Below are 27,408 nucleotides of genomic sequence, written 5' to 3' on the forward strand. Positions count from 1 at the left end.
TGCCCTGAAACCAAGATGGACACACTGCGTTAAGAGAAGGTGTACCTGACAAAATAATATTAGGAGCCATCTCCTCCTGTCCATTAACCATAAGCCAGGGCATTTTGTCATTGCGTACCATGCCTCTGTTTCCAGATTTCTTTGTTAAGTGCATTCAGATATAATTATAGAAAATATTATACTGCAAACCAGACTTAATTACATGTTCTCCTTAATCAACAAATAGTGTCAAATACCTGAGAAATCTGTATGCAGGTCAAGAAACAACAGTTAGAACCAGACATGGAACAACAGACTGGTTCCAAATTGGGAAAGGAGTACATCAAAGCTGTATATTGTCACCCTACTTATTTAACTTATATGCAGAGTACATCACAAGAAATGCCAGACTGGATGAAGCACAAGCTGGAATCAATATTACTGCGAGAAATATCAATAACCTCAGATACACAGATGACACCACCCTTATGGCAGAAAACAAAGAGGAACTAAAGAGCCTCTTGATGAAAGTGAAAGAGGAGAGTGAAAATGGTGGCTTAAAACTCAACATTCAAAAACCTAAGATCATGGCATCCGGTCCCATCACTTCATGGCAAATAGATGGGGAAACAATGGAAACAGTGACAACTTTAGTTTCTTGGGCTCCAAAATCACTGCAGATGGTAATTGCAGCCATGAAGTAGAAAAACGCTTGCTTCTTAGAAGAAAAACTATGACCAACCTAGACAGCACATTAAAAAGCAGAGACATTACTTGGCTGACAAAGATCTGTCTAGTCAAAGCTATGGTTTTTACAGTAGTTATGTATAGACGTGAGAGTTGGACTATAAAGAAAGCTGAGCGCCGAAGAATTGATGCTTTTGAACTGTGGTGTTGGAGAAGACTCCTGAGAGTCCCTTGGACTGCAAGGAGATCCAACCATTCCATCCTAAAGGAAATCAGTCCTGAATATTCATTGGAAGAACTGATGCTGAAGCTGAAACCCAGTACTTTGGCCACCTGATGCAAAGAACTGACTCATTGGAAAAGACCCTGATGCTGGGAAAGATTGAAGGTGGAAGAAGGGGATGACAGAGAATGAGATGGTTGAATGGTGTCACCAACTCGGTGGACATGAGTTTGAGCAACCTCTGGGAGCTGGTGAAGGACAGGGAAGCCTGGCATGCTGTAGTCCATGGAGTTGCAAGGAGTTGGACATGACTGAGTGACTGAAATGAACTGAGCCCCAAAAGATATTCTGACACTTGCCTAGAATTGGAGGGTTAGCTGATAGTTTTCTATGAAAACAGAAGCAACCTGTAGCTTTTAAGTGCCAATTTCTGCTCTGCCTAAACTCTACTGTCCTTCTTTTTGACATAAAATCTTGATGCCAGCAGAAGAGTCATCAAAAGCAAAGGTGGGAAAACTACAGCCCATTGCCTGTTTCTATAAATAAAGTGTCATTGGACGTATTTTCAGGGCAGAAATAGAGAAGCAGATATAGAGAACAGACTTGTGGACATAGTGGGAGAAGGAGAGGGTGGGACAAAGTGGAAGAGTAGTATTGAAACACATTCAATACCATATGTGAGACGGCTGGCTAGTGGGAAGATGCTGTACAATGCAGGAAGCTCACCCCAGTGCTCTGTGACCACCTAGTGGGATGGGATGGGGTGGGGGCTGAGAGGGAGGCTCAGGAGGGAGGGGACATATGTATACTGTGGCTGATGCGTGTTGTTATATAGTAGAAACCAACATAACATTGTAAAGCAATTATCCTCAGATTAAAATAAATTAAAAAAAATAGTGTTATTGGAACACAGCCATAGCTATTCATATACATGTATCTTCTACGGCTTCTTTGACACTGCAGTGGAGAGTAGAGTAGTTGTAATGGCCCACAAGGCCCAAAAGGTCTAAAATATTTATTATTCAGTCCCTTACTGGAAACATTTGCCAACTTTTGGGGCTTGAGATCTAAAGAAATACCCAGATGCCACCTTTTCTGATGGTGTATTTTTGAACAACAACTTTCAGTTTTCAGAGCTTCTGTTTCTTCGTCAATAAAATGGGAGTAAATATACTTATTATTACGGGGTTGCTGTGATGGTTAAAAGATATACTGTGAATAAGTGACAGAGACCCTACCTAGTTTATAGTATTTATTACTTGTTATTAGCCATGAAGTCTAACTACAAAGTAAAGACTCCAATGAGGAAGCCCTCTTGGACATATATTTAGGTAAAAATGGTTGTACCTGACAACTGGCACTCATTTTTTATCAAGGTTCAGCTTGCTTATTAGATATGACATCTTTCCAAAGAAGGGACAGATGAGATGAAAACTGAAAGTCCCTCAAAATTAAAAATAAATTTAAAAAGTCCTGAGATGAGTTTTTGCCTGAAAAGAATATTTTAAAATAAGCTTATAATCAGTTTAAAAAAAAAAACACTCAAAAACACATATAAACCACCTCCAAGATCTTATAAATCCCTGTAGCTCGCAAAAAAACCAGACAATAAAGAGGTACTTTATTTGTGGAGCAGATGAATGAATAAGTGAATGGAACAGTAGCATCTTTAAAGCATGTGAGTCTAAGAAAAATGACCAGGCTGGCTGGTGTTCTAATCTATTACAATCTCCTTGACTGTAAGGCTTAGAGCATGTTTTTTTTCTCTTTGAACTTCCCTTCAAATTGAGTCCATCACAAGGCATTTTACTGGTCACTAGAAGTTTTCTCAACACAATTTGAAATAAGCTTCTCCTCCAGGAGGTATTTTACTTTCACTCCTGAGAACGGTTTCTTGCAGATGAAAGTGGTTTCCACATGATCTGTGTCTTTGTGTTCTGTGGTGGCTTCTCCTGATGAGAAAGACTGAGGACGGAGCCACTTTCCCACAACCCCTTCCCTGGTGATGGCAACTCAGGGACTACTAATGACCCTATGAGTAGGTGCTGCATCGTCCTGCTACTGTGGCAGCTCCTAACAGCATCACTGGTTAGCCTTTCTTTGGAAGAACTGATGCTAAAGCTGAAACTCCAGTACTTTGGCCTCCTCATGCGAAGAGTTGACTCATTGGAAAAGACTCTGATGCTGGGAGGGATTGGGGGCAGGAGGAGAAGGGGACGACAGAGGATGAGATGGCTGGATGGCATCGCGGACTCAATGGACGTGAGTCTGAGTGAACTCCGGGAGTTGGTGATGGACAGGGAGGCCTGGCGTGCTGCGATTCATGGGGTCGCAAAGAGTCGGACACGACTGAGCAACTGAACTTAGCCTTTCTACGTTACCAAAAAAAAAAAAAACATACTGATGTCTATTTTTTTGCTCACTTTTTAAGTACTTCTAGAGGGATAAATCCCAAGGGTGTCGAGCTGAACAGAGCAACCCACAGGGAAGTCCTGTGAATCCCTCCCTTCTCTTTTCCAGCCTGGACACCTATTACTACCGCTTCAAGTTGACCAACAAGGGGCGTCGGGCCCAACAGTTGTTCTGGATGAATGAAGATTTCTGTCCCCAAGAAAAGTTGAGCAAGAGGAAACGGGCCAAGAAGGATCGTGCTAAGAGCCAGCCCCAGGTCCAGTGCTGCCAGGCACCCAGGGAGCCTCATGGCCCCGTGTTTCAGCTCCACCCCGTCAGGATGGAGCTGTCCCCAGGCCAGACGATCGACGTGATACTCGAAGGCTATTCTGCCACTCCCAGGGTAAGAGGGCGCCGTGTTAGGAAGCTGTTATGCTCCTAAATAAATCTTTGCTCTGTTTCTTAGGTAAGTCTCTTGACATTTATCTGAAGGAAGGCTATGGTTTCTCAAGGACTGCATGCAGCACTGTGTTACCATGGCAGCACCCATTCCGTTCAAGGTTCAGCACTGTGGAGTTTTCCGTTTGTTTCTGCAGCTGCCGTGAACCCAATCTTAAAATACCATTTAAAGCAGGTTCTCATCCCCAGAGTCAACAAAGCCAGTAGGTCTCTGGTAGAAGGACAACCAGCGTTCAGCCAAAGCTAAGCCCCTTATTAACACTTAGCAGTATTCACTTAATATTTATTTTTAAAAATGTTTTTATAGTCACTCTTGGCTGCCTCTCCTACCCAGGTACTGGAATGTCTTCACTTCCTTTCCTCTCAGCCTGAGTTGAAAGATTCACATTTATAATCATCACCTTTTATGTAAGGATAAAACAGCCGCATTTATCTTCAGCTCTGATGTTCTGCTATTATTCACATTATCACCATTCTGCTAAAGACATTTAGGCAGATCGAACCATGTATCTGTTTATTCTTATCACCTCATGGAGGTTAGAAACCATCAAAAACATAAAAATCTGAAATCATTTATAAGCCTCTTCACAAAGACGGACTTTGTGAATGAGAAACGGTGGTTACCTGAGCTTCTGCTCATGTTACCAAATTAGGATGTGACGCTGAACCTTCTCCTCATGGAAAAGGAAACAGTAATAAGTTGTCTCCTAGCAGATGAGGTGGGAAATCTGGTCCACTGCTTAGCTCCTGTGGGGTCACAAGGTCACTTTGTTTCACTTAAATTGCTTCTTCACAGAATATTTTCAGGTAAAACACATCTTCAATTTTTAAAAGACAGTTATTTCCCATGGTGGCATGTATAATGTGTCCTTTCTCTCTGTTATTGAGGAATTCAGCCACCTTTCACTGAGTATGTACACACGACAGACACCACAGTAGGCACTGGGGATGCAAAGATGAATAGAATGCAGCCCCTCAGCTCAATACTGACGGCCCATTGCAGGAACAGGTTTACAGTGTCATTATCAGGAGCTGACTCTTTTTAAAGCCATTAAATCTGAGCTACTGGGGTTCTAAATTCAGGTATAGCCTTACGAAAAGCTTCGCTGAATGTTCTTCCAAGTTCTGCTACATAAGTGAGATGAGTCTTGAATTCATTAACATCTGAAACCTTAGCCAGTCTTCAATAAAGGCTATTCATGACACAAATTCCTTTCTACTTTATAAAAATCTAGGCTTCTTGGGTCCAAAGAAGTATTAGTTACCATATATGATTTTTAAATATTCAAATAGGTAAGGCAAAATTCTTCCAGTCAGTTTCCAGCTAGCTTGGTAAGAAATTGTGTAACTACCGTTGAACTCTAAGCCTGTGAAGATTTTTTTTTTAACTGAAGTATAGTTGATTTACAATGTTGTGTTAGCTTCAGGTGTACAGTACAGTGATAGCCCGTGAAGGATCTTTATCAGCCTCGTCCATCACTGTTTTGTGTATCCAGTCCCTAACAGCCCCAACGCATAATAGATCTTCCATAAACATACTGGATGAACTGGATGTAAATTGATTGTGCCCTCAGGGACAGTCAGAAGTAGACACAGGATCCACCCTGGCCGTATCTAACCAATGAGATTTTAACTGTGAGAGACCCCTCCCTGACATGCACTGCTCAGAAAACTGCTCTTCCCTGGTGTCCCCAGGCAAGTAGTTGAGAATGTTTGCTGATGGTTGGAGAAGGCAATGGCACCCCACTCCAGTACTCTTGCCTAGAAAATCCCATGGACAGAGGAGCCTGGTAGGCTGCAGTCCATGGGGTCGCTAAGAGTCGGACACGACTGAGTGACTTCACTTTCACTTTTCACTTTCATGCATTGGAGAAGGAAACGGCAACCCACTCCAGTGTTCTTGCCTGGAGAATCCCAGGGACGGCGGAGCCTGGTGGGCTGCCGTCTGTGGGGTCACACAGAGTCGGACACCACTGAAGTAAGTGACTTAGCAGTAGCCGCAGCTGATGGTTGAGAATTAAGTTTCCTGAACTATGGAGGGTCCACAAAGGCTGGTATATTTTGTCCACAGGTAGTCAAAGAAAAGCTGGTGTGCCACACCATCATTGGGACACAAAAGGGGAAGAGCCTGGTGATGACCGTGAACATCATCTGTGAGTTTGTGGCGCCGTTCATCCAGCTCTCCACCAAGCAGCTCATTTACCGACTGGAGAAGGTCAGTGAGGCTGTGCAGCGGAGGGCCGGGCACTCTCCAGCCAGGGGTCCGCATGTTCACACTTTCATTTAGGAAGCTAAATCAATGGGAATCCTGTTAGACCCACACCCCACAAGTGTTTTTCCAACTTCAGAGGCCAGTACACATTCAACTAAAAATTCCTAATCTAAGCCTACATTCCTTTGAAAGGTGAATTGCCATGGAAATTCTATTTCCATCATTTCTGATGTAGAAGACCAAAATGAAGGGATATTCTGTGCACTGAAAATGCATTTCAGTCCATCATTTATTCTACATAGGTAAAATTGACATCATAGTACAGAAATGGTTGGAGAAGAATTTTTGATAATTACAGTAACCAGTTAGAATAGCTACCCATTTTTGATTGGTATGTACTGGGCATCGAGCCATTCATTACACACATTTCCCAGTTGTCCCTCACAACAATCGATGTGGGAAGGTCTGATATCTTTCCTGTGATATACAGGAGGAAACTGAGAGACAAGCTCTTTTATCGATCACCTAATACTGCTTGAAAATCACTGACTTAAACTATTTGATTCACATTCTTTAATTCATGTGCTTATACCTGTGTAAGACTTCATGTGCCATTAAGAGTGAGCAGTAAGTGGAGGAGGCCCACGACAAGAAAGAGATTGCTGCTCAGGACAGGGGGCAGGCATGGTTGGGAGGAGAAGGAGATATCACAGCAGGACTCAGCCTACTCCTAGGCAGGTTTCCCGCAGAAAATTATTTACTATTCAAAACAGGTATGTGTGGAGCATCTCTGAGTCGAGGGCTGTGTTGGTGCTGAAAATCTGACATAGTCAAAGCTGAGACCCTGGTTGAGGTTACAGACTGTAAACAAACTATGAAAATGTAATTGTTTAAATGGCAGTCCCAAACAGTACTATGAAGAAAAGACACAAGGTGCAGTGAGAGCATGTGTCAGGAGACATGACCTTATTTGTGCATGAGGTCACAGATGACTTCCTTGAGCAAACACCTCAAGTTAGAACTTGAAAAACAGCAGTCTGCTGATGAGAGAGGGGGAGAGAATTGTAAGGAAGAGCACATGCGAAGGGCCTGAGTCAGGAAAGAGCTTGGTCAACATAAAAGAGCTTCAGTTCAGTTCAGTTCAGTCACTCAGTCATATCCGACTCTTTGCGACCCCATGAATCGCAGCACGCCAGGCCTCCCTGTCCATCACCAACTCTCAGACTTGTGTTCATCGACTCCGTGATGCCATCTAGCCATCTCATCCTTGGTCGCCCCCTTCTCCTCCTGCCCCCAATCCCTCCCAGCATCAGAGTCTTTTACAATGAGTCAACTCTTCGCATGAGGTGGCCAAAGTACTGGAGTTTCCGCTTTAGCATCATTCCTTCCAAAGGAATCCCAGGGTTGATCTCCTTCAGAATGGACTGGTTGGATCTCCTTGCAGTCCAAGGGACTCTCAAGAGTCTTCTCCAGCACCACAGTTCAAAAGCATCAATTCTTCGGCGCTCAGCCTTCTTCACAGTCCAATTCTCACATCCATACATGACCACTGGAAAAACCATAGCCTTGACTAGACGGACCTTAGTCGGCAAAGTAATGTCTCTGCTTTTGAATATGCTACCTAGGTTGGTCATAACTTTTCTTCCAAGGAGTAAGCGTCTTTTAATTTCATGGCTGCAATCACCATCTGCAGTGATTTTGGAGCCCCCCAAAATTATGCCAAGAATGACAATGAAGTCCATCTGGAGAAGTGGGCCAGGGGCCAGATGTGTGGGGCACGACTGGGACATGCGTTGTGAACTTTGGGTTTTGCTCCGGGTGACCATTGGAGGGCTTTGGGGAAGGGATTGATATGGTCAGATGTATTCATTGAAACAGGCCGCTGAGTGGAATATGTATCCAGACCTACTGTGTGCCAGCCCCTGTGTTGGGTCATAGAAATACAACAGTGAGTAGTCCCTCCCTGATGAACCTCACAGTCAACAGGGAAGACCAAGCCTGAAGGAAGATCCCACATGTATGATCTGTGCTGTCACACAAAAGGTCTGGGTGTGGCAGTGTCTACCCAGGTCGTGAGGGAACCAACCGGGATTCCTTTTATTAACAGAGGCTTGAAGGAGAGTGTTCAGAATCATTTGTTCTAGTAGTGTGCTCTGTAAGATTGTTCATATTAAATAAATAGCTGTTGGAACACCCACCATGGATAAGGTGCTCTGCCAGGAGGTGAATAAGAGAGCTTATTGGCTAGTATGCACGATGAGATGTATTAACACAATTCAATTCAAGTCAACAAATCATGTGTCAGCACTTAGACACAAGCAAAAACTCTTAACATTTCACAGACTGGTGGAGAATGAAGAAGAAGTAGGATTGCGGTTTCAGCTACCGGATCCTAAACTGACTTGGTATCAAGAGATACCTGAAATAACAGGCAAGTTTGGCCTTGGAATACAAAATGAAGTAGGGAAAAGGCTAACAGAGTTTTGCCAAGAGAATGCCCTGTTCAAAGCAAACACCGTCTTCCAACAACACAAGAGATGATTCTATGTGTGGACATCACCAGATAGTCAATACCAAAATCAGACTGATTATATTCTTTGCAGCCAGAAATGGAAAAGCTCTATACAGTTAGCAAAAACAAGACTGGAAGCTGACTGTGGCTCAGATCATGAACTCATTATTGCCAAATTCAGACTTAAATTGAAAAAAGTAGGGAAAACTACTAGACCATTCAGATATGACCTAAATCAAATCCCTAATGATTATATAGTGGAAGTGACAAATAGATTCAAGGGATTAGTTCTGACAGACAGAGTGCCTAAAGAACTGTGGGCGGAGGTTCGTGACATTGTACAGGAGGCTGTGTATCCCCAAGAAAAAGAAATGCAAAAAGGCAAAATGGTTGTCTGAGGAAGCCTTACAAATAGCTGAGCAAAGAAGCACAAGGCAAAGGAGAAAAGGAAACATACACGCATTTGAATGCAAGGTTCCAAAAAATAGCAATGAGAGATAAGAAAGCCTCCCTAAGTGAAAGAAATAGAGGAAAACAAAAGATTAGGAAAGACTAGAGATCTCTTCAAGAAAATCAGAGATACCAAGCAAGGGAACATTTCATGCAAAGATGGACACAATAAAGGACAGAAATGCTATGGACCTAACAGAAGCAGAAGATATTAAGAAGAGGTGGCAAGAATACACAGAACTATACAAAAAAGATCTTTATGACCCAGATAACCACGATGGTACGATCACTCACCTAGAGCCAGATATCCTGGAGTGCAAAGTCAAGTGGGTCTTAGGAAGCATCACTATGAACAAAGCTAGTGGAGGTGGTAGAATTCCAGCTGAGCTATTTCAAATTCTAAAAGATGATGCTGTGAAAGTGCTGCACTCAAAATGCCAGCAAATTTGGAAAACTCAGCAGTGGCCACAGGACTGGAAAAGGTCGGTTTTCATTCCAATCCCAAAGAAAGGTAATGCCAAGGAATGTTCAAACTACTGCACAATTGCACTTATCTTACATGCTAGCAAAGTAATGTTCAAATTTCTCCAAGCTAGGCTTCAACAGTATGTGAATCTAGAACTGTCAGATATTCAAGCTGGGTTTAGAAAAGGCAGAACCAGAGATTAAATTGCCAACATCTGTTGGATCATAGAAAAAGTAAGAGAGTTCCAGAAAAACATCTGCTTTATTGACTATGCCAAAGCCTTTGACTGTGTGGATTACAACAAATTGTGGAAAATTCTTCAAGAGATGGGAATACCAGACCACTTTATCTGCCTCCTGAGAAATCTATATGCAGGTCAAGAAGCAACAGTTAGAACCTGACATGGAACAACAGACTGGTTCCAAATTGGGAAAGGAGTACATCAAGGCTATGTATTGTCACCCTGCTTATTTAACTTATATGCAGAGTAGATCATGCAAAATGCCAGGCTGGATGAAGGACAAGCTGGAATCAAAATTGCCCGAAAAATATCAATAACCTCAGATATGCAGATGACACCACCCTTAGGACAGAAAGCAAAGAGAAACTAAAGAGCCTCTTGTTGAAAGTGAAAGAGGAGAGTGAAAAAGGTGGCTTAAAACTCAACATTCAGAAAACTTAAGATCATGGCATCTGGTCCCATCACTTCATGGCAAATAGATGGGGAAGCAATGGAAACAGTGAGTGACTTTATTTTCTTGGGCCCCAAAATCACTGCAGATGGTGACTACAGCCATGAAATTAAAAGATGCTTGCTCCTTGGAAGGAAAGCTATGACCAACCTAGAGAGTGTATTAAAAAGCAGGAGCATTACTTTGCTGACCAAGGTCCATCTAGTCAAAGCTATGGTTTTTCCAGTGGTCATGTATGAATGTTAGAGCTGGACCATAAAGAAAGCTGAGCGCTGAAGAATTGATGCTTTTGAACTGTGGTGTTGGAGAAGACTCTGGAGAGTCCCTTGGACTAAAGGGTGGTCAAACCAGTCAATCCTAAAAGAAATCAGTCCTGAATATTTATTGGAGAGACTGATGCTGAAGTTTCAATACTTTGGCCACCTGGTGTGAAGAACTGACTCATTGGAAAAGACCTTGATGCTGGGAAAGATTGAAGGCAGGAGAAGAGGGTGATGACAGAGGATGAGATGGTTTGATGGCATCACGGACTCGATGGACTGGAGTTTGGGCAAGGAACAGGAGATGGTGATGGACAGGGAAGCCTGGCGTGCTACAGTCCACGGGGTCGCAAAGAGTGGGTCCATGGTGTTGCAAAGAGTCGGTCCACGGGGTCGCAAAGAGTCAGATACGACTGAGCGACTGAGCTGAACTAAAACTGACTTGACAGTCTCCCTGAGACACAAAGAAAATACTACAAGAATTCCTGCTGCAGCTATCAAGTTTTCATTGCTGTTTTAAATTCTTCCTGTTTTAAAGTAATCAGGAAGGATATTTACTGGTGACAGCTGCGCCAAATTTGGTGGCATCATATTTTCTCTAAATGTAGCCATTCAGAGAAAATTCAGTGAAGATTTATTGAATAGTTATTCTGTGCAAGACATTGCAGTGTATGCAGCTTAGTTTCTTATTAGATTATTTTTTCCAAAGTGCATAAACATGTGTGGATAGTGTTCCTTTTCTTTATTTCCTTAAGCCTTGTTTTTAGTTAATGCATATTCCTGTTTAAATGTCTTTTGTTTAGATTTATCACTGGAATAAAACAGCAAATATTTTGAATGTGACAGGAACTTGTTGAACTAAGAAATGAATTGAGTCATAAGGCCCTGTTCGTTTTTGCCTTTGTCTACTTCCTCCCAAATGTCACAAGTTTGCAATCTGCCCTACTACTGGATTTTTCATTGTTCATTTCCTGCTCACATTGAATCCATATCAGGGGCAATGAAGAAATGTGACTTCATTACCCAGGATGTGCAGAAGACCTGTTAGGTCTTGGTATTCAGGTTGAATTGCGTAATACCCAGTTATCCATTCTTGTCTCCTTGTTTTTGGCTCAAGGCAGTGTATCTGATTTAGTCCATTAGACTATAATGATACCAAGCCTGCCTATGAGAAGAATTTTTCTATAACCGTTTCCTCAGTTTTGATCTACTGTGTAACTGTTGTACTGTTCATAAGCCACAGAGATGACACCACATCTCTGTGGAATTGAAAAGGTCATTTGAAACTAGCAGTCAGTTTGCTTCATGAAGTCCAGCAGCAAATCCTGTCTGCTGATATCTGGCGAGACAAACAAGCCAGAAAGGGTCATTTTAAAATAGAGCAGGTTCTCCGTGCATCGACTCTTTCTCATCACTGTCCTCTAAATGGCCTCTTGCCAAAACAACCGAGTATGGCTTTTTCTCTTCAAAGCTACCTGCAGTGACACAGCAGGCCGGGGGGAAGGTCGAAGGTGCTGCTCCATCCCTCCCCAACTTGTAATATGCAGTCTGCGAGTGCACAGTGAACCCAGGACCTATGTCACCATGTTAGAGGGAGAGAAACGGTGGCAGCTTCTCTTGGGAGGTTTGAACACTAAAGGAATGTCGGGCATCCGCAAAGGGCTAGTGGGGTGCAATTGAGGCAGAAGGCTCAAGCCAACTTTATGGACTGAACATTGTGTCCCCCCAAAATTCATATGTTGATAGCCTAATTCCTTATGTAGTGTTGTAAGTGGGCTTTGGGGGTATAAGATCGTGGAGGTGGAGCCCTCGTGAGTGGAATTAGTGCCCTCATAAGAAGAGACAAGGGGGACGATCTCGCTCTCAGCCATGGGAGGACCCCGTGAGGAGACGGCTGCCTGCAAACCGAGAAATGGGCTCCCTCCAGACACTGGGTGTGCTGGCACCTTGATCTTGGCCTGGCTAGCCTCCAGAACTATTAGACATCAATGGCTGCTGACTTAAACCACCCAGTCTGTGATATTCATTCCAGCAGCCTGAACTGACTAAGACATCGTGGACACTGGTCACCCTGGCTCCCTCAGAAAGCCCAGTAGAGGAAAGACTATGCTGGGCAAAGGAGCAGAAACAGAGAAAAGCATGGATTCGGGGGAATTTACCTTAAATTCGAACAAGGAGAAAAAGCAAATCAAAACATTGAGGCCTGGGAAAAATAAGCTGGAGTTGTTGGAGGAGACAGGGAGTGAAAGGGAGCTTGTTGTTGGAGGCCAGAGACTGAGGTTTCCAGTCCCCTCCTACTGATATTAAAGGACCCCCTTTCCAAGATGTGCAAGGAATAATATGGATCCCAGAGTCAGAAGGAGAAAACTTCAGTCTGAACAGAAACTTCCAGTTCAAGATCCGTTTCTGATGCTTTCTCGAGTTGAAAAATGAAATTTGATCTAACAGAGTGAAAGGTGCTTCTAAATCACCTCTCCCAGTGTTATCAGGAAAATTTATAGAAAACAGTTATGAGCATTTCTGATATAGCAAAGTGAGTATATTTGCAAGTTGGGTGTTTTAAGTATTAAAAAAAATATTGTGTAAGGAAAAAATGTTTTATTCATGATAGTGGTGCATGGATTCTTCCTTAAGATACCACTAAATTTTAAACTTTTGTTTTATGATGCTGTGGAAGCTTCAGTAGTAGTAGTTCTATTCAGAGGCATGGCTTATATAGGGTTTTTTTTAACCAGGTAACAAGGAAGTAAGACAATCTAATCTGTATTTTCTGGCTTAATGTAGGATCATTTCTAGTGAGACAGATAGATACATACATACATACATAGACAATTCTATACCTGTATTTTCATCTATATCAATCCCTTGTTAATGTATGGTAGACCATTGAGACATGAATCTATGTAATATATAGATACATGTTACCTATATTTAGATAGATGGGTGGATAGATGGAGATAATATAAATCCATACATCCATAGGTATAAACAGAGAGAAGGCTAAATCAGCTGTTAACAATGAATATCAGACCTTTGTTGCTAAAGGCTTACTGTGGTTTGTTTCCTCTTCTTTTTTTTGCAGAAACCTAACACTATCCTAGAACCTGAATACCAGCCCTTGGCCATAAAGAACATTTCCACACTGCCTGTGAATGTGTTGCTCTCCACAGGTGGACCCTTCTTTATCTGCGAGACTGATAAATCCCTACTGCCTTCAACTCCTGAGGTAACTAGACAGAGGATGTCCTAACTCCCAGCAGGAAGCCATGTGTGTGATAAAGAAAGAGAACAATATCAGTGCACTGCCAAGTTTCAGTCCAGAAAAAAGTGTAAAGAATCTTGGAAACAGAGAGGAAAACTCTAAAATGAGTCAAATTTAGGTTTCAGTTGGTAAGAAAGCTATGATTAATGAGGTAAGAACTTCTCACTCTCTGTTTTGATTCTTCCTTTCCTGCCTGTGATGATGAAGCTGATCTTTGGAAAACAGTGACTTCCCAGCAATGAGAGGAAAGATCTTAATGTCCCTCAAACTTGACCAAAACTCAAAGCCCAGGCCCTGAACCAGCCAGCCCATCTCCAGATACTGAGAAATGGGAACCAGGCCACAGGAGGAGGCTGTGAGCTCCCCTGGCCCACCGTCTGGGGCTGGATGCGGTGTTCCCTGAACAGTCCCACGAGATCATCCATCCTTGGCTGGACGTGCGGACACCAGAGGGAATGACTGGGCCCTGCAGCAGGTGGTGCTGCAGAGAGAAGAGGGTTGAAGGAGAGAGCAGCCCCACACTTCATGGTGTTCAGTCTCTCAGGGGGACAGCTAATGGAGAGATGAGACGGAGGAGGCAGGAAGGGCAGGCAGGGCAGAGGGAGCCTGTGACTGAAGGATGTTTGCTGTGGAACATGAGTGGAGATGACCGGGACGTGGAGACATGCTCGGGGAGACAGGTGTTCGTGGGAGATGGGGGTGAGCCACTGGAGGAGAGGGTATTGCAGACAGTACTGCGCCGCCGCCCTCCCCTGCCCTGCCCTCCTCACTGATTCTTGAGGGTCTCATTCAAGCGTGACTGCTGGGAGGGGGAAAACAGCTAAGGTCTTTGCACAGAAAAATAAAAGGAGAAGATGATTATAAGCAAGAGGCAGATGAAAACCTCCTGCGAGGGAACCTGTGCAAAGGAGAAAAACACAAAGTACAAACAGGAGTTTTCTACAGTCTCAGAGAAATGACAGATGATATAGCCTGTGTTTAAAAAGAGCTCAAGGACAAGATAACAAGTGTTCAAAGAGGAGACCAAGAGTGAACTGAAGAGCAGAGGGAAACAAGCGGATGAGAAAATGAAAATCCAGGAACAAGCAGTTTTCTCTGCCTTCGGTCAGACCCCATCTTGTCCCTCCTGAAATCTTAATAAGATAAAAGTAGAAATGTTCTAAAGGAAAGCCACCCAGACCAGTAAAATGAAAGGAGAAGAGGGTGGGTGAACCAATTAATGAGAGATTTAAACAAATTCTATAAGATAGAATGAGGAGGGGAGTGGGTAGACAAAAAGGCAAAGATGTAAAGCATAGGAAATTCTCCAGTGAGGCAAGGCAGTGTTGAGTCCTTCAGCTCAGGTAGCCTGGGCTGAGAGGCACCAGCTGTGAACACAAGGGACCTTGTGTGCACCAGCCAGCTGTCCTGACCAACTCCACTCAGAAGACGTGGGCAGCGGGCTTTCATCCCAAGACGTAAAGATAAATGCTCTTCAGCAGAAAAACTCATAATGTTCCGGGAATTTAATGTGCCCTGTGTCAATGTCGATACATCAGAATAATCCCTGGTGTCTGAGTTGTGTACAACTCCTGATCATCCCCTCTCTGACCAGAAAAGCTCTTCCATAGACCCATCCTGCTACCAGAATTGAGAAATGGTAGCCTCGGGACTGTTGGAATGCCAGAGTGGGTCAGGAATGATTGTTTCTTGTAATAAATGGTGTAGTACAGTTCGACCTTGTATATTACTTGCACATGTAACTTTAATAAAAGCATACATAAAATTTTAGAAATAACTGCTACAAATCAACAGGAAAAGTACCAACAACCCAGTGGAAAAACAGGCAAAAGAAATGAACAGAGTTCACAAAAAGAAAAAAGCTTTTAAATATATGAAAGTATGTCCCACTTCACTCATGTTAGAAGAAATGCAAGTTACAATGACTATAAAACACATTTTTTCCTATCAGATTGATAAAGAGCAAATATTGGATGATGCTCTATGTTAGGGGGCATGTAGAAACAGGCACTGTGTTGGGGAAGTATACAGTGGAAGACAGTAGAGCTCTCGCTATCAGCATTTTAAATGCCCATGCCCTCTGACCTCGTCATTCTACTCCTAGGAATTTATCCTACAGACGTAGAGAGAATATATATACAAGGATATTCATTGCAACATTGATTATAAGAACAAAAGACTGGGAGTCAATATCTGTCAATAGGAAATTGCTTAGAAAATGATGGCAGAATTTTATGCTGGAATAAAATGCAGCTATTGAAAAAGAGTGAGGCAGCCCTGTATGCACCGATGAGTGATTCCCCCAGGGAAAAAAGCAAGGTGCAGAGCAGGAGCACATAGTACGCTATCACATACATAAAAAATAAAGGAATACATGTCATTTTATATTCATGTAATAGCTTTACGTTCATACAGGGACAGATAAGACACTTGTGTAATCATAATCGCCTCAGGGGAGGGAAAGAGTTCACTTGAGTGACAGGAGGGGAGATGGCACATAACATGGTTTTCATTGTCCTATCTGTTCGAAAATAAAAATGAAATATTGTTTTAAGGTTAAAAAAAAAATAAGGCCACACTTGGTCCTGGAACAAAATGATGTAGAATATTCAACAGGGAGATATGTCTTAGTGAAATGACCAGTCTTACAATTGACCAAAGAATTCTATGGCTTCTAAAGAGAGGAGACCCACCAAGGAAAGATTTCAGACTTACCTTAGACTTTTCCACACTTTCGGATCAATTCTGTTGATCATAAAAGGATGACAGTCAATTCAGTTCAATCACTCAGTCATGTCTGACTCTTTGCGACCCCATGGACTGCAGCATGCCAGACCTCCCTGTCCATCGCCAACTCCCGAAGCTTACTCAAACTCATGTCTGTTGAGTTGATGATGCCATCCCACCATCTCACCCTCTGTCGTCCCCTTCTTCTCCCACCTTCAATCTTTCTCAGCATCAGGGTCTTTTCAAATGAGTCAGTTCTTTGCATCAAGTGGCCAAAGTATTGGAGTTTCAGCTTCAGCATCAGTCCTTCCAATGAACATTCAGGACTGATTTTTAGGACTCACTGGTTTGATCTCCTTGCAGTCCAAGGGGCTCTCAAGAGTCTCCTCCAACACCACAGTTCAAAAGCATCAGTTCTTCGGGGCTCAGCTTTCTTTATGGTCCAAATCTCACATCCATACAAGACTACTGGATAAACCATAGCTTTCACTAGACAGACCTTTGTCAGCAAAGTAATGTCCCTGCTTTTTAACATGCTGTCTAGATTGGTCATAGCTTTTCTTCCAGGAGCAAGCGTCTTTTAATTTCATAGATGCAGTCACCATCTGCAGTAATTTTGGAGCCCAAGAAAATAAAGTCTGTCACTGTTTCCATTGTTTCCCTATCTATTTGCTATGAAGGAATGGGGCCAGATGCCATGATCTTAGTTTTCTGAATGTTGAGCTTTAAGCCAACTTTTTCACTCTCCTCTTTCACTTTCATCAAGAGGCTCTTTAGTTCTTCTTCACTTTTCTGCCATAAGGGTGGTGTCATCTGCATATCTGAGGTTATTGATATTTCTCCTGGCAATCTTGATTCCAGCTTGTCCTTCATCCAGCCTGGCATTTTGTATGATGTATTCTGTATAAAATTTAAGTAAGCAGGGTGACAATACATAGCCTTGATGTACTCCTTTTTGTATTTGAAACCAGTCTGTTGTTCCATGTCAAGTTCTAACTGTTGCTTCATAACCTGAATACAGATTTCTCAGGAGGCAGATAAAGTGGTCTGATATTCCCATCTCTTGAAGAATTTTCCACACTTTGTTGTGATCCACACAGTCAAAGGCTTTGGCATAGTCAATAAAGCAGAAGTAGACATTTTTCTGGAACTCTCTTACTTTTTCTATGATCCAACGAATGTTGGCAATTTGATCCCTGGTTCCTCTGCCTTTTCTAAATCCAGTTTGAATATCTGAAAGTTAATGGTTCACTTACTGTTGAAGCCTGGCATGGAGAATTTTGAGCATTACTTTCCTAGTATCTACCAACCTAGATAGCATATTAAAAAACAGAGACATTACTTTGCCAACAAAGTTCTGTCTAGTCAAGGCTATGGTTTTTCCAGTGGTCATGTATGGATGTGAGAATTGGACTGTGAAGAAGGCTGAGCACCGAAGAATTGATGGTTTTGAACTGTGATGTTGGAGAAGACTCTTGAGAGTCCCTTGGACTGCAAGGAGATCCAACCAGTCCATTCTGAAGGAGATCAGCCCCGGGGTTTCTTTGGAAGGAATGATGCTAAAGCTGAAACTCCAGTACTTTGGCCACCTCATGCGAAGAGTTGACTCATTGGAAAAGACTCTGATGCTGAGAGGGATTGGGAGAAAGAGGAGAAGGGGACGACCAAGGATGAGATGGCTGGATGGCATCACCGACTCAATGGAGATGAGTTTGAGTGAACTCCGGGAGTTGGTGATGGACAGGGAGGCCTGGCATTCTGCAATTCATGGGGTCTCGAAGAGTTAGACATGACTGAGCCACTGAACTGAACTGAACTGAACTTGCTTGTGTGTGCTGCTGCTGCTGCTGCTAAGTCACTTCAGTCGTGTCTGACTCTGTGCAACCCCATAGACAGCAGCCCACCAAGGTCCCTTGTCCCTGGGATTCTCCAGGCAAGAACACTGGAGTGGGTTGCCATTTCCTTCTCCAATGCATGAAAGTAAAAAGTGAAAGTGAAGTTGCTCAGTTGTGTCCAACTCTTGGTGACCCCATGGACTGCAGCCTACCAGGCTCCTCCATCCATGGGATTTTCCAGGCAAGAGTACTGGAGTAGGGTGCCATTGCGTTCTCCATGCTAGTGTGTGAGATGAGTGCAATCGTGCGGTAGTTTGAGCATTCTTTGGCATTGCCTTTCTTTGGGATTGGAATGAAAACTGACCCTTTCCCATCCTGTGGCTACTGACGAGTTTTCCAAATTTGCTGGCATATTGAGTGCAGCACTTTCACCACATCATCTTTTAGGATTTGAAATCGCTCAGCTGGAATTCCATCACCTCCACTAGCTTTGTTCATAGTGATGTTTCCTAAGGCCAACTTGACTTCACACTCTAGGATGTCTGGCTCTAGGTGAGTGATCACACCATCAGAGTTATCCGAGTCATAAAGATCTTTTTTGTATAGTTCTTCTGTGTATTCTTGCCATCTCTTCTTAATATCTTCTGCTTCTGTTAGGTCCATAGCATTTCTGTCTATTGAGCCCATCTTTGCATGAAGAGGGCTTCCCTTGTAGCTCAGCTGGTAAAGAATCTGCCTGCAATGTAGGAGACCTGGGTTCCATCCCTGGGTTGGGAAGATCCCCTGAAGAAGGGAAAGGCTACCCACTGCAGTATTCTAGCCTAGAGAATTCCCTGGACTGTATAGTCTATGGGGTCACATAGATCTCCGGTAGCTGGCTGTGATTGTACAGTGGTTAGTACTCTGTGTTGTGGCCGCAGCAACCTCGGTTCAAATCTGAGTCCTGGCATTGTGGCAACAATGGTACAGCAAGGGGCCTCTCTTTTCAAATTCCTTTTGGGGCTTCCCTGGTGGCTCAGCGTCTGCCTGCAATGCAGGAGACCCGGGTTCTATCCCTGGGTCAGGAAGATCCCCTGGAGAAGGAAATGGCAACCCACTCCAGTACTCTTGCCTGGAAAATTCCATGGACGGTGGAGCCTGGTAGGCTACAGTCCTTGGGATTGCAAAGAGTCGGACATGACTGAGCAACTTCACTTTCTTTCTCATTTTGCATGAAATGTTCCCTTGCTTGGTATCTCTGATTTTCTTGAAGAGATCTCTAGTCTTTCCCATTCTATTGTTTTCCTCTATTTCTTTGCAATGATCGCTGAGGAAGGTTTTCTTATCTCTCTTTGCTTTTCTTTGTAACTCTGCATTCAAATGGGTATATCTTTCCTTTTCTCCTAACCTTTAACTTTTCTTCCTTTCCCAGCTATTTGTAAGGCCTCCTCAGGCAACCATTTTGCCTTTTTGCATTTTTTTTTCTTCGGGATGGTCTTGATTCCTGCCTCCTGTACAATGTCACAAAACTCTGTCCATAGTTCTTCAGGCACTCTGTCTATCAGATCTAATCCCTTGAATCTATTTCTCACTTCCACTGTATAATCATAAGGGATTTTATTTAGGTCATACCTGAATGGGCTAGCGGTTTTCCCTACTTTCTTCAATTTAAGTCTGAATTTGGCAATAAGGAGCTCATGATCTGAGCCACAGTCAGCTCCCGGTCTTTTTTTGGCTGACTGTATTGAGTTTCTCCATCTTTGGCTGCAAAGAATATAATCAACCTGATTTTGGTATTGACCATCTGGTGATGTCCGTGTGTAGAGTCTTCTCTTGTGTTATTGGAAGAGGGTGTTTGCTATGACCAGTGCATTCTCTTGGCAAAACTCTATTAGCATTTGCCCTGCTTCATTCTGTACCCCAAGGCCAATTTGCCTGTAACTCCAGGTATCTCTTGACTTCCTACTTTTGCATTCCAGTCCCCTATAATGAAAAGGACATCTCTTTGGGGTGTTAGTTCTAGGTCTTGTAGGTCTTCATAGAACCATTCAACTTCAGCTTCTTTAGCATTATTGGTTGGGGCATAGACTTGGATTACTGTGATATTGAGTGGTTTGCCTTGGAAACGAATGGAGATCGTTCTGTTGTTTCTGAGATTCCATCCAAGTACTGCATTTGAGACTCTGTTGACTATGATGGCTACTCCATTTCTTCTAAGGGATTCTTGCCCACAGTAGTAGATATAATGGTCATCTGAGTTAAAGTCCCCCTTTCCAGTCCATTTTAGTTCACTGATTCCTAAAATGTTGATGTTCACTGACATGTAATAACTGGCATTTATATACCCTACACTATGTGCCAGGCACTGCTGTGAACATATCACCAATAATATTAACTCATTTCATCCTCTTAGAAAAGAGTTAGGTACTATTACTGCTCCTGTTTTACAGATGGAGAAGCTAAAGGCTAGGAAAGGCAAGCAACTTCGCCCAAGTTCACAGAGTAACTAACTGACATAGCCAGAATTTGAACCCAAGCAGTCTGGCTCCAATTAATATCCCTTATATAAGAATTTTTCATAATTTTTAAAGTGCACACGTGATTTTTAAATTAGTCTAATTCCATTTTTGTAAAATTTTACTTATCCATTCATCATGTCTGGACTAATGTTTTACCAAATATGATCTCTGAGAAATAATATCTGGTGAAATTTTAGATAAGTTTGTGGCTTCTTCTTTGTGCTTTCGTATTTAAACACTAAGCATTACAATGCCTAGTGCTGCAGGTGCCATGGTCTACAAAAATGGCTTCTAAACTGTGCCAAGCCACCTGTGCCAAGTAGCTGGCAAGGCTCTCAGAGGAGATTAGCCAACTGGGGAGTCATTACCCTCTCTCTGACTCTTCAATCGGGTAATTGGCTTTATCCACTGAAGCCATCTGATCATGTCAGTGAAGTACATGGTTAAATACCTGAACCTTAAAACTCAGTGGAGAGGAAAGTGCTCTGTAAACAGATTGTTCCTGTGCTGTATTCTTCCTGACTTCCTCAGGGCACTTTTTACAAAACCAGGAGGTGGCTTTCATGCTGATTAAATGTGAGGATTAAGGGATTCCTAAAAAAGCGAACTCAGGGCCAGGCTTTCTATGGGGAGGTGTTTCTGTGGCCTTGGTATCAAGGAACACATGGGGATTTGAATCAGAGAAGAGAACAAACACAATCTCCCGAACAAACTCTGTACAGCTCTGGAGTGTCATTTTAAGTTGAATAGAAAACAGCGGAAAGTGAATAACACTGTGCGAAGTGTTAGAATTGCAAACGTTAGAAAAGAAATTAAATTACCTAATCTATCCCTTTCTGGGTCACTGTCTACAAAACCCCTCCCCCAGTCCTTTAGAAAGCCTTTTTAAAAATTTTCTTAAGCAAAGAACATTTCCCACTTATCTAGGAAGAGTGTTTTGCAATCTAATTTATTTTCAGTTTTTATATTATTTTCAGAATATTTTATATTAGCCATTCATTGCAGACTTTCCTTTCACAACTCCTCAATCCTTAGAACCTCACAACATTTATCAAAATCTCTTCTTTCAAATGATTTTTCTCCAAATTTTTCTTGCTTTCATTTTCAACTATTGAAAAATATGTGTGTGCATAGAGATTGAGATGGAGATGGATACATATAGATATTGCTATCAGTATGTCAGCTGTTTATGTAAACTGTGGATGCATGGTTATGGTTAAAGTGTGTGTGTGTGTGTATGTATATATATATATACATATATGTGTGTATGTATGTGTTTCTTGCTAATGTGTGTGTCTATATGTATGTATATGTATGTGTGTGCACATCAGTCAGTTCAGTTCAGTTGCTCAGTCGTGTCCGACTCTTTGCGACCCCATGAATTACAGCACACCAGGCCTCCCTGTCTGTCATCAACTCCTGGAGTTCACTCAAACTCATCTCCATCGAGTCGGTGATGCCATCCAGCCATCTCATCCTCTGTTGTCCCCTTCTCCTCCTGCCCCCAATCCCTCCCAGCATCAGGGTCTTTTCCAATGAGTCAACTCTTCGCATGAGGTGGCCAAAGTACTGGAGTTTCAGCTTTAGCATCATTCCTTCCAATGAACACCCAGGAGTGATCTCCTTTAGAATGGACTGGTTGGATCTCCTTGCAGTCCAAGGGACTCTCAAGAGTCTTCTCCAACACCACAGCTCAAAAGCATCAATTCTTCGGTGCTCAGCTTTCTTCACAGTCCAACTTTCATATCCGTACATGACCACTGGAAAAACCATAGCCTTGACTTGACGGACCTTTGTTGGCAAAGTAATATCTCTGCTTTTCAATATGCTATCTAGGTTGGTCATAACTTTTCTTCCAAGGAGTAAGTGTCTTTTAATTTCATGGCTGCAATCACCATCTGCAGTGATTTTGGAGCCCCCCAAAATAAAGTCTGACCCTGTTTGCAGTGTTTCCCCATCTATTTCCTATGAAGTGATGGGACTGGATGCCATGATCTTAAATTTCTGAATGTTGAGCTTTAAGCCAACTTTTTCACTCTCCTCTTTCACTTTCATCAAGAGGCTCTTTAGTTCTTCTTCACTTTCTGCCATAAGGGTGATGTCATCTGTCTATCTGAGGTTATTGATATTTCTCCCAGCAATCTTGATTCCAGCTTGTGCTTCATCCAGCCTGGCATTTCTCATGATGTACTCTGCATATAAGTTAAATAAGCAGGGTCACAATATACAGCCCTCACGTGAAATAACTTTGGTTGCCCTATTTCATATATCAGGTTGTAAATGCATAGTGTAGAGATTGGTAACTCCCCATTATCTTTCTTTTTTTTTTTTTTTTTTGTAGCCTGTTAAACTGGAAGTCGGTGAAGTAAAAGACCTGCTGGTCAGATTTGACCCTTCCTACAAAAATGATCTGAACAACTGGGTGGCCGAAGAAGTTTTAGCCATCAAGTATGTGGAGCACCCTCAAGTGGACATCCTGCACCTGCGTGGAGAAGTGAATTACCCCAACCTCACCTTTGAGACCATGGAGCTGGATTTTGGCTGTATCTTGAATGACACTGAGGTGATCCGCTACGTCACGATCACCAACTGCAGCCCCCTGGTTGTGAAGTTTCGCTGGTTCTTCCTGGTGGACGATGAGGAAAATCAGATAAGGTACCAATCAGCAGGGCAATCCTGCAGAGCTCTCCTGTGCTTTCATTTTTTTTAAATCTCCTTTGGACTTTGCACTGAGTTTCCTGTATTCTGAGTCCCGGTCTTCCATGAATATTCTCCTTTTTTAACTTCTGTTTATTTATCTCTGGCTTTGCTGCATGCGAGCTTTCTCTAGTTGCAACAAGCAGGGCTACTGTTCAGTGGCAACGCCTGGATTTCTCACTGTGGTGGCTTCTCTTGTTGCGGAGCGCAGGCTCCGGGGTGTGTGGTCCTTCAGTTGTTGCAGCTCCTGGTTCTAGAGCACAGGCTTCAGTGGTTGTGGTTTATGAGCTTAGTTGTTCCGCGGCACGTGGAATCTTCCCAAACCAGGACTGAACCAGTGTAGCCTGCATTGGCTGGTGGATTCTTAACTGCTGGACCACCAGGGAAGCCCTCAATAATGCTTTCAGTTGAGATAAAGTTCCACAACTAATCACTGACAGAGGAACAAAGAGCCATGGTCCATCCTCAGTTTCACAGGAAAAGCAGAAAAAATATTCTTGAAAGCCCCAATTGCCACTAGATGAACAAAGTGATATCCCTAAGCCTGCTCTAATTTTGAATCTAATGGTTGGATCATTAGAGATTTATCACTGAAAATACTCTTTGTCAAGTTTCCTTAATAAGCATTTCAAACTCAAAGCACAAACCGAGTAGGACAATACATGAGGCGTGTGCTCCCCTGAATTCTATCTTCTGCATGTTTCAGTGGGTTTTGTTCTGACCCGTAAATGTACATTATATGTATAGACATATACTCATACGTGGGAGTGTATGTGAGAGATGGAAAGCACTGAAAGGGAAAAGCTGTCTTCACAATATTTAGGTTTAAAAGTGTCTCTCCTTTTCACTTAGAAGCTAAATCCAACTTAATTTGAAAAACACCCCTTTACAGAAATGGAAACAGCCTATTTCATTCAGGCCTTTTAGTAACAGTTTCATCTGGGTCAAAAGCCACATTGGTGGCCAGGATGAATGGGCTTCTGCATGTTTCCCTGTTGGATGTTTGGACAGCTCAGTTTTCAACACCTGAATATGAACAGCCATTCTTAACTGGGAATATCTCATGTTGTTTCTTGGCTAGTTGATGCTTCCTATACACAGTCCTCATCTTGTGTATGACAGCCATCCTTTCCTTTAGCATGCCTGTTTCCATGGTAACTATGGCTTGCTCTGGATGTCTTCCATAAACATCTGATGATAACCCAGTGTAGCACTGAAGCCAGTTCAGAGCCTGAGTTGATGGAGCCTACTCATTTAGGTGTCAACGACTGACTGTTCAGGTTTGGGACAAAATTTTGTAGATGGTGAACATTTAAAATAATTATGGAAAAATCAGTCAACCTGATCTAATGAGTTTCGACTACCAGATCGTAGAAGTTATTCTGATGCAACACAGCTAAATGAATTTATTCCATCTGGGAGCAGGGGACATGCTTTATTTATTTTTTTGTTTTCGAGAAGCCATTTCCATAATTTAAAATGATGACATTTTGAAAATGTACTTGGCCAGTACTAGAGGTGATACACTTGATTTTTCATTGGCTTAAGCACTCATTTGACCTTTATTTCCCTTTCTTCTTTGTCTTCCAATATCTTGTTGTTGAGTCTCTTGCTTATATTTCATTTGTTCATTCAGAGAGTCTCTCAGAAACCATTTGATAAGTGACTCTTACACACCAAATACTTTGTGAGGCATCAGAGATACAGAAGTAAGACATGATCCCTGGACTGAGGCTGTTGGGGAAGCAGGTGTGTAAACCATGGTGGGCACGTAGTGGTGCCAGGCTCTATGAGTGGCCATGGGGATGAGTGCTCACAGGAGTCAGAGAAGACTGCGCTGTGAAGCACAGTAAATGCTCTAGTCAGAGAAGCCCAGAAACATTCTCAGTTACAGAAATAGCAGGTATAGAAGTTAGGATTCATGGATTCTGCCGCAAGTGACAGGAAACCTGGCTCTATGTGAAAACAAAAAACAGAGTTCATTCACTGGTTGCCACAGCTCAGAATTCCAAGTTCATTTTGGCTTCTGGCCTGGCTTAAAGGAAAGACTCAAAGAATGTCCCTGGTGCCAGTCTCCCTGTCTCAGCTCTGCTCTCCTTCACGCGTTAGCCATGTTCTTAGTGCTGGGGCCATGTCTGTGCGATTCTGAGCCACTGGAAAGGAAGATGAGCCTTGGTCCCAGAACCTCCAGGAGATTCACCCTGATGGGACCACCTTAAATCACCTCTCCTGTCCCCTCCCCTCACCAGTCCCTGTCGGGAGAGGGTGAAGCACTTGATTAGCGTTGACCTGATTGTGTGCCCCATGCCAAGGGCTGCACTGGTGACTCAGAACCACGTGGACTGAAAGTGTGGGAGTGGGGCACATCTCCAGACAAAAGCTGCAATCTAGGGGGAGGAATGCAGGAAAAGCAGATGGTACACACTTGTCAGTGTCCACAGGGGCCACAGCACAGACTTCATCGGTACGGGGCAGTCGGGGAGAGGAGTCTGGGCAGGTAGACTGGCGGAAGCACGTGAGAGGCCTGGGATTCTATGATAAGGACCTTAGACTCTTTCTTGGAGGCACTGCTGAGATTTGTAATCAGGAGAGTGATAGAGACAGGTTTTCTTGGAAAAATAACCCTTAGCAGCATTCAGCACAGTTGTCTAACCCTTCCTTCCTGAAACATAATGCCTTTCATGTCTTGAATAGCACCATACTCTCCTGCTTTCCCTCTCGTCCCCTCGACTGACTACCGCAGCTCTTGGCCAGCAACAGCTGGAGTTGTGGGGACACAGGGCTCCTCCTAGGCCTTCTGCTCCTCCTGGAGCCGCCCCACCCACAGCTTCACTTAGCTCCTGTAACAGAGGCTTCCGAATGTGTATCTCCTCCTAGAACCCTCGGAGCTGCAAGTTTGCCTTCTTGACATCTCCCTTGGCTGTTTAATAGGTGGCTCATGTCCACTGTACCCCACTCCAAACTCAGGCTCCACCCCCTCCCTGCTTCTCCTCCAGGGCCCCTGTTCCAGTAAATGACCCCACTGTCCTCCTGGGAGGCATCCAGATTTCTTCCTCTTTCTTGTCCCATGTACCCCATCAAATCGATCACCAAATTCTACCTACTCCACCTTCTAAAAACCTCTCATTCCCATGTCCATGGTTGTTACACTAATTGAAGGTACCTTTGCCTCTTCCCTGGACTGTTGTGATAGCCTCTGACCGGGCTCTCTGTCTCCACTCCTGTGCCACAGTCCATCACCCCCTCTGCAGCCAGTGATGAGCACGTCACTGCCATGGTTTTCAGCCTTTGAGGACACCCATGCTTTTTGAGATTAAGTACAAATACTCACTGTGTTCTTCAAGGCTCAACATGTACCACCTCTGCATTCCTCTCCGTTTTCCTCACTTTGCTGTCCGCTACCACCTTGACTTCGTTCTGTTTGCTCACATGCCAGCCTCTTTCCTGCCCAGTGCTGTTGTTGCCTCACGCCTTCTCTCTGCTGGAAGCTCTACCTGCGCACCTAGCTAGCCCTGCTGCCTCGTCAAGTCTCAGCTTAAACTTCCTTCCCTGAGAAGCCTTCTCTAAGACCCTTCCCTACTGGAGGGTCCCTGTCATAGGCACCGGTAGCCCGTCTCCTCCATGACTCATCACATTTGAACTCTGGCTAAGGTTCAACTCCCCTGCTGGCTCTTAATCCCTGTGAGACTAGGAAGCACATCTGACCTGTGGCCTCTTTATCCCTGGGCCCAGCACAGTCCATAGCACAGAGTGAGTCCTCAAAGAATATTTTGTAATTAATCAACTTCTCTCCCTGCCCCTGGTGTTTGTAGTGAGAGGAGAGTCATTTCATGACTGGTTTAACATTCTTTTCTGTCAGCTTCCTGGCACCTGCCAAATGGAGGTTCAAGGCATAAATGTTACCTTGCATAGAAAAAAATGCCACTTGCTATCCAGACAGTCTCTGTCTGGACAGCCCGTCAGGAAAACATGAACCACTCATTGACTAAAGGTCGCTTTTATCAGATATACCAACACAAACCTTTCATTTCCAATCAGAATTCCTCTAACCCTCACAA

General features: G+C 43.3%; 1 protein-coding gene across 1 annotated transcript in view; it reads left to right on the forward strand.

Moving 5' to 3' along the window:
• Positions 1–27,408, forward strand: part of HYDIN (HYDIN axonemal central pair apparatus protein) — a 317,377-nt gene that overhangs the window by 158,019 nt on the left and 131,950 nt on the right. The window contains 4 exon segments of the mRNA XM_052656756.1: positions 3,410–3,683; positions 5,811–5,954; positions 13,414–13,557; positions 22,995–23,308. Of these exon segments, the coding sequence (XP_052512716.1) occupies positions 3,410–3,683; positions 5,811–5,954; positions 13,414–13,557; positions 22,995–23,308 (876 nt within the window).

Source organism: Budorcas taxicolor, chromosome 18 (assembly GCF_023091745.1).
Source record: "Budorcas taxicolor isolate Tak-1 chromosome 18, Takin1.1, whole genome shotgun sequence".
Classification (NCBI taxonomy): domain Eukaryota; kingdom Metazoa; phylum Chordata; class Mammalia; order Artiodactyla; family Bovidae; genus Budorcas; species Budorcas taxicolor.